Source organism: Genypterus blacodes, unplaced genomic scaffold (assembly GCF_046128005.1).
Source record: "Genypterus blacodes isolate CSIRO-AG114 ecotype Tasmania unplaced genomic scaffold, CSIRO-AGI_Gbla_v1 ptg000384l_1, whole genome shotgun sequence".
Classification (NCBI taxonomy): Eukaryota; Metazoa; Chordata; class Actinopteri; order Ophidiiformes; family Ophidiidae; genus Genypterus; species Genypterus blacodes.
In genome coordinates, this window is record NW_027467163.1 from 1 (window position 1) to 14,285 (window position 14,285).

The window sequence follows — 14,285 nt, forward strand, 5'->3', positions numbered from 1 at the left end:
GAGAGTCCATCTTAGGGAGTGAGTGTGAGAGAGAGAGAGAGAGTGAGAGTGTGAGAGAGAGAGAGAGTCCATCTTAGAGAGTGAGAGTGAGAGAGAGAGAGAGAGAGTCCATCTTAGAGAGTGTGAGAGAGAGAGAGAGTCCATCTTAGAGAGTGAGAGTCCATCTGTGAGAGAGAGAGAGAGAGAGAGTCCATCTTAGAGAGAGAGTGAGTGAGAGAGAGAGAGAGACCATCTTAGAGAGTGAGAGTCCATCTGAGAGAGAGAGAGAGAGTGAGAGAGAGGGACAGAGAGAGAGTTCATCTGATATGTCGTCTCTCCCTCAGGGCTCTGGAGTTCTGCTGTCAGAGGACGACACCTCATACGAGGGGGAGTTCTCAGACGACTGGACCCTCAGTGGGAAGGTGACACAGACCTTCGTCTTCATCACCCTCAGTATCTGACTCATCCTCACCAGCACACCCATTAACTTTCAAGTGTGAAATTTGGTGTTTAATATCCTCTCCCTTCCTCTCCCTTCCTCTCCCTTCCTCTTCCTCAGGGCGTGCTGACCATGGCTAATGGTGACTACCTGGAGGGCTCCTTCAGCGGCGAGTGGGGCTCTGGGCTCAAAGTGACCGGCTCCTATTTCAAACCTCACCTGTACGACACGGACAAGGACAAGACCCCCGCTGTGTGAGGAACAAGAGTGTGTGGGAGTGTGTGGGAGTGTGTGAGAGTGTGTGGGAGTGTGTGAGAGTGTGTGGGAGTGTGTCAGTGATGGATTAAATGACAGTAGCTTGTGAGGCATTAATGTTGGGTCTTGTGTGTGTGTGTGTGTGATGTGACGCGGAGCAGGAAGCTGGGCCGCCTGTGTGTGTGTGCGGAGGATAAGTGGCAGGCGGTGTTTGAGGAGTGCTGGAGTCAGCTGGGCTGTGAGGTGCCAGGACAAGGGGACAACCGGAGAGCCTGGGACAACATCGCTGTGGCTCTCACCACCAGCCGGAGACACATCCATACAAGGTACACACACACACACACACACACACACACACACACACACACACAGAGGGATAACTGACGTGTGTGTGTGTCGCAGTCCGGAGCTGTTGTCTCGGAGTCACAGCCGGACCCTGGAGAGTCTGGAGGTCATCCCGCAGCACGACGGGCCCATCACCATGGAGAGACACCACATCATCCATCAATACCTCATCAAGGTGAGCAGCTCGCCCCTCACAGCCCAGACACTCCCCCCCCCCCTCCCCCAGGGCCGCCACACTCACACTCCCCCTCTCCCTCCCTCCAGGCGTGTGACACCCCCCTCCACCCGCTGGGCCGCCTGCTGGAGAGCCTGGTGGCCGTCTACAGGATGACCTACGTGGGCGTCGGAGCAAACCGCCGTCTCCTGCCTCAGGCCGTCAACGAGATCAAGTCCTACCTCAGCCGCATCTTCCAGATCGTCAGGTTGTTTGGACACACACACACACACACACTCTCACACTCTCTCACACACACACACTCTCTTTCACACACACTCTCACACACACACACACACACACACACACACACACACACACACACACACACACACACACACACACACACACACACACACACACACACACTCACTCACACACACTCTCTTACACGCACACACACACACACACACTCTCTCTCACACTGTCACACACACACACACACACACACACACTCTCTCTTACACACACACACACACACACACACACACACACACACACACACACACACTCTCTCTCTCACACTGTCACACACTCACACACACACACACTCTCACACACTCTCACACACTCACATCTCACACACACACTTTCACACACACAATCAAACTCTCTCACATACTCACACACTCACACACACACACTCTCACACAAACAATCAAACTCTCACACACTCTCACACACACTCACACACTCTCACACACTCACTCACTCTGACACACACACACTCCCACACACTCCCACACACTCTCACAGACTCTCACACACAATCAAACTCTCACACACACTTTCACACACTTTCACACACTCTCACACACTCTCATACACTTTCACACACACACTCTCACACACTTTCACTCACACACTCATACACACACACTCTCACACACTCACACACACACACACTCTCACACACACTCACACACACACACACTCCCACACTGTGTTCATGTGTTTGTCTCACCTGCAGGTTTCTGTTCCCTGACCTGCCAGAAGAGGGCGGTGTGATTCCAGAGCCGTCCAGCGTCGTCACGGATCAGAAGGAGTCTGGATCCACCGACGCCCCGCTGGAGTCGCCCAAACCTGCGTACGCACCCGGCCCGGTCCAGTCAAAGCTGTGTGAGACCCTGAGGAGTGAGTAATGTCCTCATGTCCTCTGTGTCCCTCAGGCGTGTGGTGAGCAGCTCGGCTCTGCTCCTCCCCGTCCTCCTGCCGCGCCTCTACCCGCCGCTCTTCACCCTCTACGCTCTGGACAAGGAGAAGGAGGACGACGTCTACTGGGAGTGTGTCCTGCGCCTGAACAAGCAGCCCGACCTGGCCCTGCTCGCCTTCCTGGGCGTTCAGCAGTACGTCAAAACCTTCACCGGCATGTCCTCGCCATTTTCCTCTCTCCCAAATCCGATACATGTCTTCTTCTTCTTCTATTGTCTCCAGGAAGTTCTGGCCCGTCTCCTTCCCTCTGACGACGCCCGGGGAGAAGCAGCAGGTACAGTGTAAATACAGTTGTGGGCAGGTTTTCTGTGCAACATGAGTGAAAACCCTAGCCTGTCTCACCCGTCCTCAGGTCCTGTCCAGCACCAAGGACGTCTGCTTCGCCTCTGCAGTGGAGACGCTGCAGCAGATCAGGTGACAGCTCCTCCCTCACTGCTTCAACCAAACTGACCTCATGTTGTTATGATGGAACCTCTGGAATGATCTTTGTGTGTCTGTTGTGGCCGCAGCACAACGTTCACCCCCTCAGACAAACTGCAGGTCATCCAGCTGACCTTTGAGGAGATCACACAGGAAGTGCAGGCGCTGCTGCAGCAGGACTTCCTGTGGTCCATGGACGACCTCTTCCCCGTCTTCCTCTACGTGGTGCTCCGTGCTCGGTGGGCGCACACACACACACACACACACACACACACACACACACACACACACACACACACACACACACACACACACACACACAGCCCTCGTCGTTTCAACCAAACTGCATTTTGACCCTTTTTTAGGATCAGGAATCTGGGGTCAGAGGTCAGCCTGATTGAGGACCTGATGGACCCATGTGTACAGCACGGAGAGCATGGCATCATGTTCACCACGCTTAAGGTGACACACACACACACACACACACAGTGCCTCAGAGCTGTCTAGAACCGGACAAAGTAGATTTCTGCATAAATGTATGTATTTACATGTGTGTGTGTGTGTGTGTGTGTGTGTGTGTGTGTGTCTCTCCAGGCCTCTTACTACCAGATCCAGCATGAGAAGGTCTCGTAGAGGTGGGCTATTCCTTCCCCCTCCTCCTCCTCAATGAGCCACACCCTCCCGCCTCACTGCCCCGCCCCTCCCCCCCTCAGCCAATCACAGGGCAGCGATGGGCTGGAGGACAAAGCAGCCGGTCGAGCGTCTCACAGGATCTACACATTCATCTGCTGCTGTCATGGAGACCACCTCGCCCTCTGTCTCCCTGTCTCTGCCACTACACACACACACACACACACACACATACTCGAGATGAAGATGAAGACTTATTTAATATCCAGCTACATGTCAACGCCATGGCAACGCTACAACACTCAAAGCTACAACTACCAAGACTGTGTGTGTGTGTGTGTGTGTGTGTGTGTGTGTGTGTGTGTGTGTGTGTGTGTGTATGTGTGTGTGTGTGTATTCTCAGTATTAATGAAGCTGCATGGAGGCCCCGCCCACAGAATGCAAGTATTAACGGTTGAAGCCCCTAAAGACGGATTTTAACCCATGGAGTCTCTTATGTGGTTTATTTCTCCACCTTGTAGTCGTGGCAACAGAAAATCTGCCCAGTAAGAGCTCCCACCTTCCCCTGCATGAGTCCACATACATTTACACGTAAACATTTAAACTTGAACATGTTTCCCTGGATCTTGAGTTCATTTATCCTCTTTGCTGTGTGATGACGTCATTCCCCCACCGGTGATGTCGTGATGGAGTCTTTACTGTGACCGATCGTGCCTCAAGTGAAGCAATACGGTCTCATGTTTATTCCCTGAAGCACCACACACGCACACACACGCACACACACACTGCTGTGTCATGAAGGTCACTAAACTGAAAACAAAGCCAGATTTCCTGATGTAATTGTGAGGTTTTTTTCTACTTGTTGGCTGCGGATTGATGTTCTAACGGTTACATATGAACCTGCTGAAGGACTATTTGACCTCTGACCCCTGCTAGGAGCGACGGGTTCACTTACCTCTTTCATTCTAACTGACTCAGACTCACTGGAACACGTCCTGTCAGTGACTCGGCTCTTTTACATGTTGTCACATGTGCTGTAACTTCAACTAATAAAAGGGCCAATAGAGTTCACGTGTGTGTGTGTGTGTGTGTCCGTCCCAGCACAAGGATGGAAACTGGGAAACTCAGTTGGTCCCAAACTGGATCCAAGCCTGACACTGTGAAGGAACAGAGCAACAAACCCGTCCTCCGTCTCTCCCTTGTTTCCTGCCTGCGTGCCGTTTCAAAGCAGTTAAGAAGATTTGACCCCCGTGCACAGACGCAGACGCAGCCAGGAGGGAGGAGCAGCTGACCTGCTGGCCCAGAGGCAGGCGGCTCAGATCCCTCTGCTCGGGATTAAGTGGGATCGGGAGAGAGATTATAGCCTCTCCCTCTTTCTCTCTGTCCCTCTCTCTCTGTCCCTCTCTCTCTCTGCCTCCCTCTCTCTCTCTCTCTCTCTCTCTCCCCCCGTCACAGAGTTGGATGAAGACGTAGTGACACCAGTATCCGGACCTGGAACATCAATTCTGGCAGCATTCCTCAGGATTCACACATAAAGGTAAGAGTCGATGCTGAAGCAGAGGTATGAGGACAGAGGGATCGTCTGCTTCCTGTTCCTTAACTAAAGGACTTACACAGATGGAGGGAGGTGTGTTACGCTCCTGACATGTACGTACACTTACAGAGATTATCCGAGCTCGCGTCCGTCGGCTCTGTCAGCTGATGGTTTACTTACAGGAAAAATGGACTTCTAACCTGGTACAACAGGATTGTGCTGCTTTGGAGCTTCACTGCTTCCACGACAGGAATCTGTTGTGCAGCTCAGTGATCTGGTCTGTAGGACGTTTATGTAGACTGAATACATACAGATACTTTGTGCTGATGTTGGTGTTTGCTTGTAACCGTCTCAGGGTCAAACGTGGCGTGTTTCACTTTGACACAGTAATCTGGATCCTCACTGAGAGGTGTGTCATTAACCTCTGACCCCGTTCACATAGACAGCCTAACCCTCCCACCTGACACAGCTACAGAAGCAGCCTGTGGATTATCACTGCAACAAATCTTGTGTGTTGTGTTGTTGTTCTATTTCCAGATTATTGCCGCTCCTTGGAAAAGGGGTCAGTGGGTCATCTGGGTCATCTGGGTCAAAGGTCCCGGGTCCAGCCACCATGAGGCAGGCGGTGGAGGCTCAGGTGTTAAACCCCCACTGTGAACTAGGAGAACATGGTCAGCAAGGGAAATACATGTGTAGATCGTCTATTCTAGCACCAGTTCATCCAGGTGACATGACTGTGTGTGTGTGTGTGTGTGCTCCAGGCCTGCGTCAGATCCTCACAGATGTGATTGAGGAGGTGCGTCAGTCTGTTCAGCAGGAGATCGACGGCTCCGAGCTGCTCCACAGTCTCCTCAACGCCCCGTGGCTCCAGTCTTTGCTCAAGGTCTGAATGTCCTCTGCTCTGTCTCAGAGGTCTGAATGTCCTCTGACTTCAATATTGAGACAAAGGTGACATCACTGTGAACAGATCTGCTTCCCTCTCTTCTTCAGGTGTACGAGTGTCTTCAAAGGTTCCAGAGAGATTCTCCCGCGCCAGCTCTGGATTACGCGTCAGGACTCTCCTTCCAGGTTTCCCTCTCTCGCTCAGATTTTGTTGCTTTGCCTTGATGTGCTGCTGCCACTCATTTCTCCTTAACTGGTCAATCTCTGGTGTGTGTGTGTGTGTGTGTGTGTGTGTATGTGTGTGTATGTGTGTGTGTGTGTGTGTGTGTGTGTGTGTGTGTGTGTGCGTGTGCAGTTGCTGGTGGACATCAAATCCCTGCCTGGCTGCTCTGATGAGGCCAAAGAGCTCTACCGCCTCCTACGCCAGCCCCACCTGCAGGTACACAAACTAGCCCCAAACAGCATCCCACCTACCGATCCCTGATCCCGTCCCTGGTCTTGGTCCAGTGCAGCGCCTCATTTACCTCTCCGACCCCTCGTTTGCCAGGCCCTCCTCTCGGCCCACGACACGGTGGCCCAGAAGGACTACGACCCGGTGCTGCCGCCGATGCCGGACGACCTGCCAGACGACGAGGAAGCCACCCGGATCGTCTGCCTGGTCAAGAACAAACAGCCGCTGGTGAGCTACAGAGGGGTCACGGGGTTACATGTGGATGGGATCGCCCCCCTTTGATACGACAGAAAATATTTTTTTAATCCCAGCTCTCAACAGACAGGCCCGCTTGGATAAAAGAAGGGATTACTCATTGTCACACCTGTGGGGATTATTCACACCTCAGAATGAGAGAAATGAGGTCTGCTAAGTGTAGGAAATGTTTCAAAAGCAATCTGATCAAAGACTGATCTGCTTTGAAAGTCAGCTGATCATTGATCTGTCACAACAGATACCTTTCTACTTTTAAGTGACTGTGTTGTCTCTCAGCTTTGTGACCAGCAGACGGTCAGCCTGCCACTGCCTGGTGCGTCCCCCCCATGTGAAGGAGGCTCCAGTGGGGGGGTCCACAGTCACTGGGACACCCTGAGGCGTCTAACCAGGCAAAGGCTTCTCAAAAGTGTGGCGTTCAGGGTTTGCGACCAAAGCCTTGACGCCAACGTAGCGACTTGGAATACCGCCAAAGCGCTGTGTCACCCAGAGGCCCGGCCCTGCACCCCGCCTCGTTACAAACCCCTGAACAAGGGCGCCATGTGCTGCCACGCCCCGATGCGCCAGTGTAGAGTTTGTTATGCCAACTCCATCTGGGAGCAAAATCTGAGCCGTGCTGCTCCTGCGGTCTACAACTCGGTTATGATTGGTAAGAAACGTGTTGTCGTTGCTCCATCGTGCTCCTGTGACTTCATCGCAGTCATTAGTCTTCGATCTTAAACCATTTGGATTAAAAACATCTTCATCTCCTCAAAACTCCTCTGGAGCCGTTTGTGCTTCATTGTCCATCAGTCATCACCATCCACTGTTGACAGGTCATCCCTTGTCTGATGTCTGTTTTCTGCCATTTCTCTTTTCTCATGGAGACAACATCATAGAGGAGTTAGGCAGCGGGGATGAAGACGGGGCAGAAGAAACAGCTGGTGCCCAGTCCCTTCCTGCCCATACCTCACCCACAGCCCAGCCGTGGACTTTGTCCCCACCTTGCGTCACCATGTCTTACTATACCAACATGAGGGACTACCTTGGGCCTGGCGCGCCCCCCAGGCTTGCAAACCGAAGCCGGCAAGTCCGCACAGCTCCCCCCAGCCCCATGCAACCCAGGCGGGACTTGGAGGTCCCTCGGGTGGCTCCCGTGGAGCTAGCCAAGCAGGAGAGTCTTGACGAGCTGAGGTCCACGGTGCACCTGGCGGCCACCTCCATGGAGAGCAGCACCAAGGACATGAAGCTGCTGGGGGAGAGGCTGGCAGCCGCCACCGAGCTCATGTCGGAGACGGTACAAGACAACTCCCAGGCCCTCGTCCTCCTCACGCAGGTGGTGGACAAACTGCAGATGCTCCTCGCTGCGGCAAGAGCGGAGAGCAGCAGCCCAACACCGTCGGGCGCTGAGAAGGAGAGCACGCCCCTGAGTTCCAAGAGCAGAGGGCAGCGTCCTTCCCTGACCCACCAAGCCAGATACGACTTTCCATCGCTTGACCTGTCCTTGTCCTCCTCCAGCTCCCTGGACGCCCCCTCCACGTCCCAGGGGGCCAGCTGTCTGTCTGTCTCTTGCCGCGGATCGCCCAGGTCTGCTTTGAGAACCAAGAACCACCACGTCGACCCCAAGCCTCCTCTGTCCAACGGCCTGTCGGAGGAGCTCGGGCAGAGCCTCAACACCATGAACAAGAAGAAGAAGAAGAAAAAGAGGAAGACGATGTGAGACAGCCTGAAAAGTGTCTTTGTTCTCTGGTCTCTTGAAGCGTCTCCTGAGAGCTGCTGGTCTCGTGGTAGTTCTTGCTTAAATTCCTCTTTGTTGCATTTCTTGTCGTTCTCTTCCTCGCTGTTCTTCATCGACATTTCCCACCAATGATCCTTGTTTGTTGTCATTTCAACAAGTCCTCCTCAAAGCCTCCTTCTGACCCCCCAGTCTCCTGCCATCTTTGCACCCTCAGGATTCCGCTCTGTTCCATTGTTTGAGTCGCCGCGCTCTGTCGCTCGTGTTCTACACGCCGCTACGTTTACTGACTGCGTGTTTTCATCTGATCTGTCCAAGGGAGCAACGATAAAGAGGAACGACGTCACAGGGGAGATCTTTGTGGCTCGGGTGATTCATGGAGGGCTGGCTGATCGAAGCGGTGAGGATCCTGCATGGATGTGTGTGTGTCATACATGTAAATGTGAAAACGTGTATATATGTGTGTGTACTTTAACGTGTGTGTGTGTGTGTGTGTGTGTGTGTGTGTAGGTCTGCTCCATGCAGGTGACAGGATCGTAGAGGTGAACGGTTTTCCTGTGTATGGGATGGAACCGGAGCAGGTTATCCAAGTGGTGGTAGGTTCACCATGTCATTTTGTTTACATTAGCGTTTTGATGATGTCATTGTCTGATGCATTAAGAATCTGGAGCGCTGTCCACTTCCTCGATGACCTTCACTGTCTCTCTGCGCTCAAACAGCAGGCCAGGTCACAAGGCACCATCATGTTCAAGGTCGTCCCCATCACAGAGAGGACGGTCCACAACAAGACCACGGTGGGATTCCTGCCTTTCTCCCTCAGAAATCCTTTTATGTGGCACACGAGCAAATATTCACTCTACGCCATCTGTCCCCCGGCTCAGCTCTACGTGAGGGCCATGGCCGACTACAGCCCCCAGCACGACACGGCCATACCGTGCGCCGACGCCGGCATGGCCTTCAGAAAGGGCGACGTCCTGGAGATCGTTGACCAGACGGACGCCCTCTGGTGGCAGGCCAACAAGCTGCCCAGCACGGCGGCGTGCGCTGGCCTCATCCCCTCCACCAACCTGCTCAAAAGGTTTGTCCCCTTTGTCTTTGAGTCATATGACTTTAAACGCTACATCAGTTTGTTGTGGTGCTGTTGTGTGATGTTGAGTCTGCACGTGGGAACAGGAAGCAGAGGGAGTTCTGGTGGTCACAGCCTTACCAGCCTCACACCTGCACGCAGACCTGTGAGTTCACTCTCCAACATGATCAATTCTTTCTGAAATCTCGGATTCCTCAATGTCTGAATCTGCCATTTTGACTTTCCATGCCTCCTGAAGTGAGCACTGTAGAGGAAGGTGAGGAGGTCCAGCACGTCTGAAGCTTCTGACTGAGTTGTGGGCGACTCGTAAAACGCCACATCCTGGAACTGGAATGATCGAAATTTCCTTTTCTGTGTTTCTGTCCACAGAGGAAGACCTGATAGCCATCGATGAGAAATGTGTGGAAGCAGGTAAACCACGTCAGAGTTCATCACTTCCTGTTTACTTCCAATGCTTCACAAACACATTTGCTGCATGTCGTTCTTTCTTTCTTTCTTCCAGACGAGGAGGCTTTTGAATCTGGTAGGTAAGTCTTTGTTGAGTAAAAACATCATGTACTTCCTGTTGTGTTGCATTACAGGTGTATGTTTACCTTTTGTGTGTCTGCTGTCACGCCTCCATCTGAAGCCTTAGTTGTTGTTTCTCTCTTTGTTCTGATCTTTGCCGCTTCATGGCGGGAAATCAGAGGAGCTCAAAGAAGGTGAGACGAGACAGGCTGGCTCATGTCCACCTGGGAAAGCCTCAGACGAGCTTGATTCAGTGTGATTGATTATTTATTCTTGTGTTAACGGTATTATATTTCACTTCACCCTCAAATTGCCTTCGTTTGTTCCTCAAACCAGAGGAGGATGACTTCAGCAGCAAGGACGGCGTTTACTTTGGTAAGATTTCAAACTCTTCCTTACAGGAAATGCATCAACTCAAAATGCCTGAAACTGTGCTGACCTCTGACCTCCGCCAGGTCCAGTCTCTCTCAGACTCATGATGGTTGTCTGTCCCCTCTGCAGCGGGCTTCAGGCGCAGCGTTCGCCTGTGTCGCCGCAGGTCTCGCAGCACCGGCCAGCCTTCCTGCCCCTGTCCCACCAGCTGCTACAGCGCCTCCATCAGCCCCTATGAGGAGGTGGTGCGGTACCAGCGCCACCCGCAGGACACGCACCGCCTCATCGCCCTCTTAGGTACAGACACAACAAATGAGACAAACACCACTCTCACAAATTTGTCCAAAGCTTGAGTCAAGTCGTAACAATGTCTCGTGTCTCAGGGGCTTCAGGTGTGGGTGTGAATGAACTCCGGAGACGTTTGATGGAAACAAACCCCAGCGTGTTTCAGGGAGCTGTGCCTCGTACGTACTGAACTCTTTACTCTACTAAACAATCAAATCAAATGTCTAAAAACAGGCATTATGAACTACATCTGTACTGTTTCCTTCTCTTCTTTCTTAAGCCTCTGTGTTCTTCTGTTTGAATCTCAAACAGAATCTCTCTGAATAAGTGCTTCCTCATTTCCCTCCCCAGACACCACAAGAGCACCCAAAGGATACGAGGAGTCCGGCAGAGAATATCACTTCACCTGCAGAGAGGTCTTTGACAACATGGTCTACAACAACAAGTACGACTCACCAACCATCTCTGCTCCCCTTCCATCGCTAGCTGCCTCCTTTGTCTCCGATGTGAATCAGACCCTTTTTGATGTTCTGCAGGTTTCTGGAGTCCGGGGAGTACAAAGGGAATCTGTACGGCACCAGTGTGGAGTCTGTGAGGGAGGTTTTAAACAGTGGGAAGATCTGCGTCATAGACATCGAGGCGCATGTAAGCCCGGTCCAGATACAGGGACGTCTCCTGAGGAGGTTTGTTTGCCGTTCCTTATTTGTCTCCTATCGATCCAGGCTCTTCTAGCAGTGAGGACGCATGAGCTGAGGGCCTACGTGATCTACGTGAAGCCTCCCACATTAGAGCGCCTCAGGGAGACCAGGCAGGACGCGTACATCACCACCAACTACTACGTGAACAGACTGTTCAAGGTGAGGTCAAAGTGTGAAAGACGTCCTCATGCAGAGAACCAAAGGGACAATCCTGTAAATGCTCCCCCGTCTCTGTTTGTGACCCCACAGGACGAGGACTTCCAGGAGATGGAAGAAGCCGCCAGGAAGCTGGAGTCCCACTACTCGCAGTTTTTCGACCGGGTGATTGTGAACGAGGAGCTGCAGGACTCCTGTGCTCAGCTGCTGGCGGCGGTGAGGAAGGCTCAGGATGGACCACAGTGGGTCCCTGCCAGCTGGATACGACCCGCCGCCGAGTCCTGAGACGGGGCGGAGAGGGAGAGACGAGACGGAAAACAAAGGAGGGTAACAGATCAAGATGCACATCTCGTCCTCTGATGTCCCTGTGCTGGGACAGGAGGACAGAACACTCATTTCAAACATTTCTCATATATTTGCATTGTTTTCACTCAGCCAGAGGAGAAGGTCCACAACACAGATCCTCTTTTCCCGCAGCTAAACTTTACATTAGAGGAGGAATCTGTTTTTGGTTTATTGTTTGTTTTATTTTTCATTTTGTGTTCTGCATTTTTTTTCATTGTGTTTTGATATCATGTAAAAAAAAAAAAAGAGTCAGTTGAACAAAAAGCTGTAGGAAACTCAGAACGGTAACAAAGGGTTAAAGTTCCTCCTTATAGATGAATAAGGTGATGTGTTTTAGTTGAGATGTTAAACTTTAATCATGTCTGTGACTTCCATAGAAAACACTTCAATAAATAAAAATAAATAGATACCTTTATTTATTAACTCATTCCTTTCGGTTTCATTACCGTAACTTCTCCACCAAACTATAACTGATTATTAGCACGTTTACTTTAAAACATTATTAACGGAGACATAACTTTACCACTTGAAAATGTGAAAGACAGCGGAGATTAAACGTAAAAATGGTTTCCGGGTCTAAATCCGGCAGCGCAGACCGGAGGAAGAACAGCAGAGACGCGAAGTGGCGGCGGAAAATACGTTTAATGACCAAGTGACACGCAAACATCAAGTTCAAGTTTACTTGTCATTGGCACAGTAAAACATTTCTGGGTCATTCTGTACATTAAAATTCCTTTGGACGTGGCAACAACAACAACAACAACAACAACAACAACAGCATATTGAGATTAGTGCAAAGACTCAGCATTAAAGAAAATGGAGTTCAAGTGCAGACCAGCATGAAACACAGCAGAGAGGAAGGATGAGGCACAAGATAATAATAGAGAGTGTGTGTGTGTGTGTCTGTGTGTGTGTGTGTGTGTGTGTGTGTGTGTGTGTGCGTGCGCGCGGTCGCGCGGGTGTACATTTGTTGTAAGCAGTTGTGCGGACATTAATGTCATTTTGTCAAAGCTTTTAAACCTTAATGCGTCTTTGTTCCATGGTTGTCTGAAAGCTTCTCTCACTCATTTTTTCCTTCTTTAAAGTAATAATTTCCAGCTATCTAGGCAGTAAGGTGTCGCACTTCCTGTCCTAAACTCATCACATGGACTCCCTGACAGCAGTGTGAGGGTTATTTAGCAGAAGAAGCTCTAAGACTGCAGACCGCAACGCCGCCTCTGTTAAGACCCACTGACCAAAATGGGCCTCTGGAAACTCTGTGCTGCTCTGCTGCCTGTGCTGCTGCTCCTGTGTGCTGGAGCTCATGAAGGTAGAGTACAGGAACAACTGTCTTCTTTGTATAATTGTGTTGTTTTTGTGTCTTTAGCACATTAGGGACAAACTCACAGACATGCTTTTGCTCTGTGTTACAGTGAGCCATGTGAAGACTACAGGGAGAGGACCAGATGTCACTCTGATATGTCCCAATACTACAGATAACGTGATCGTACATTTAACATGTAAGATCCAAACACAGAGGAGCAGAGGAGCAAAGTGTCTTCTGGTGTATCGACATGATGAAGGGAACTTTGTGCATGGATGTGACTCCAGATTCACACTTCAAACAGACAGTGAGGGTGTGGTTCTCAACCTGAGGAACCTATCACAGGAGGACAGTGGGAACATCTCCTGTGAGTGTGTGCATCAAGGGGGAACACATATTGTGTGGCTCAGTGTGACTGTGGAAGGTAAATCATTCTTTACTTGTGTGTGTAACATTGTGTTAGAGAGAGAGACAGAGACAGAGAGAGGGACAGACAGAGGGAGAGGAAGAAGAAAGTGACCTAACAGATGAAAAGAAGAGTAAGGGTCAATACTTCATTATAGCTGAGGTTCTGAGCTCATGTAGGAGTTCAATAACAGTAAATCTCTCTGTCATGCAGGTGTCAGAGGGAGGATAGAGACCCAGCTCATCCACACCCAACCCTATGGTCTCTACGTCTCCTTCAGCAAGCACACATTTGTCCTCCAAGTCAATGTTATGTGTATAGTCCAATATCACCTACAAACTCAAAGAGCTTTACAGATCCACAACATCAGGGAGATCCCCGCCCCGCACAAAGCTCTCAAGGAAGACGGGGAAAAACTTCAGAGAAAACCTTAATGTGTCAGGGAAAAAGGTAGAAACGTCAGGAGAGACGATTCCAAGAGAGATTCCCTCTCCAGGAACGGCTGAGTGTGCAAGAGGAACTTCCAATGGGATTATACAGAGGTACAAACAAGGCATGCAAGGCAACACACACAAACAGTCACATTTTGCCTGCTCTCGTCTTAGAGCAGGGGTGCACAATACGTTGATCACGATCGACCGGTCAATCCAATACTCAGCGCCGCTTTCTGTCTGTCTGTCTCTCCCTTCTCTCCTTCTCTCTCTGTCTCTGTCTCTGTCTCTCTCTCTCTCTCTCTCTCTCTCTCTCTCTCTCTCTCTCTCTCTCTCTCTCTCTCTCTCTCTCTCTCTCTCTCTCTCTC

General features: G+C 51.1%; 2 protein-coding genes across 2 annotated transcripts; both read left to right on the forward strand.

Annotated features, from left to right (window-relative positions):
* Positions 1–290: 290 nt before the first annotated feature.
* LOC142989167 (alsin-like) lies at positions 291–4,560 on the forward strand. The gene is made up of 12 exons (XM_076138588.1): positions 291–401; positions 539–672; positions 835–999; positions 1,076–1,193; positions 1,283–1,440; positions 2,203–2,319; positions 2,402–2,578; positions 2,667–2,718; positions 2,797–2,858; positions 2,954–3,103; positions 3,230–3,326; positions 3,459–4,560. Exons 1-12 carry the CDS (start codon positions 306–308, stop codon positions 3,495–3,497), a joined length of 1,365 nt encoding a protein of 454 aa, XP_075994703.1. The 5' UTR covers positions 291–305; the 3' UTR covers positions 3,498–4,560.
* A 1,027-nt stretch (positions 4,561–5,587) lies between these two features.
* On the forward strand, positions 5,588–12,145 carry LOC142989168 (MAGUK p55 subfamily member 4-like). Its single transcript, XM_076138589.1, has 21 exons — positions 5,588–5,699; positions 5,790–5,911; positions 6,019–6,096; positions 6,266–6,349; positions 6,458–6,589; positions 8,646–8,727; positions 8,838–8,923; positions 9,047–9,121; positions 9,209–9,405; positions 9,501–9,559; positions 9,653–9,670; positions 9,784–9,825; positions 9,917–9,937; positions 10,101–10,115; positions 10,258–10,296; positions 10,423–10,590; positions 10,677–10,757; positions 10,930–11,023; positions 11,115–11,223; positions 11,301–11,435; positions 11,526–12,145. Exons 1-21 carry the CDS (start codon positions 5,642–5,644, stop codon positions 11,715–11,717), a joined length of 1,887 nt encoding a protein of 628 aa, XP_075994704.1. The 5' UTR covers positions 5,588–5,641; the 3' UTR covers positions 11,718–12,145.
* Positions 12,146–14,285: the final 2,140 nt, after the last annotated feature.

What these genes read in the sequence shown, in the direction of transcription:
- LOC142989167 (XM_076138588.1), top strand. Translation starts at nt 306, where the DNA reads ATGTCGTCTCTCCCTCAGGGCTCTGGAGTTCTGCTGTCAGAGGACGAC. An exon ending in TACGTGGTGCTCCGTGCTCG is followed by an intron (nt 3,104 to 3,229) that starts GTGGGCGCACAC and finishes ACCCTTTTTTAG; the next exon opens with GATCAGGAATCTGGGGTCAG. An exon ending in TCATGTTCACCACGCTTAAG is followed by an intron (nt 3,327 to 3,458) that starts GTGACACACACA and finishes GTGTCTCTCCAG; the next exon opens with GCCTCTTACTACCAGATCCA.
- LOC142989168 (XM_076138589.1), top strand. Translation starts at nt 5,642, where the DNA reads ATGAGGCAGGCGGTGGAGGCTCAGGTGTTAAACCCCCACTGTGAACTA. An exon ending in GTTTCAGGGAGCTGTGCCTC is followed by an intron (nt 10,758 to 10,929) that starts GTACGTACTGAA and finishes TTCCCTCCCCAG; the next exon opens with ACACCACAAGAGCACCCAAA. An exon ending in TCATAGACATCGAGGCGCAT is followed by an intron (nt 11,224 to 11,300) that starts GTAAGCCCGGTC and finishes CTATCGATCCAG; the next exon opens with GCTCTTCTAGCAGTGAGGAC.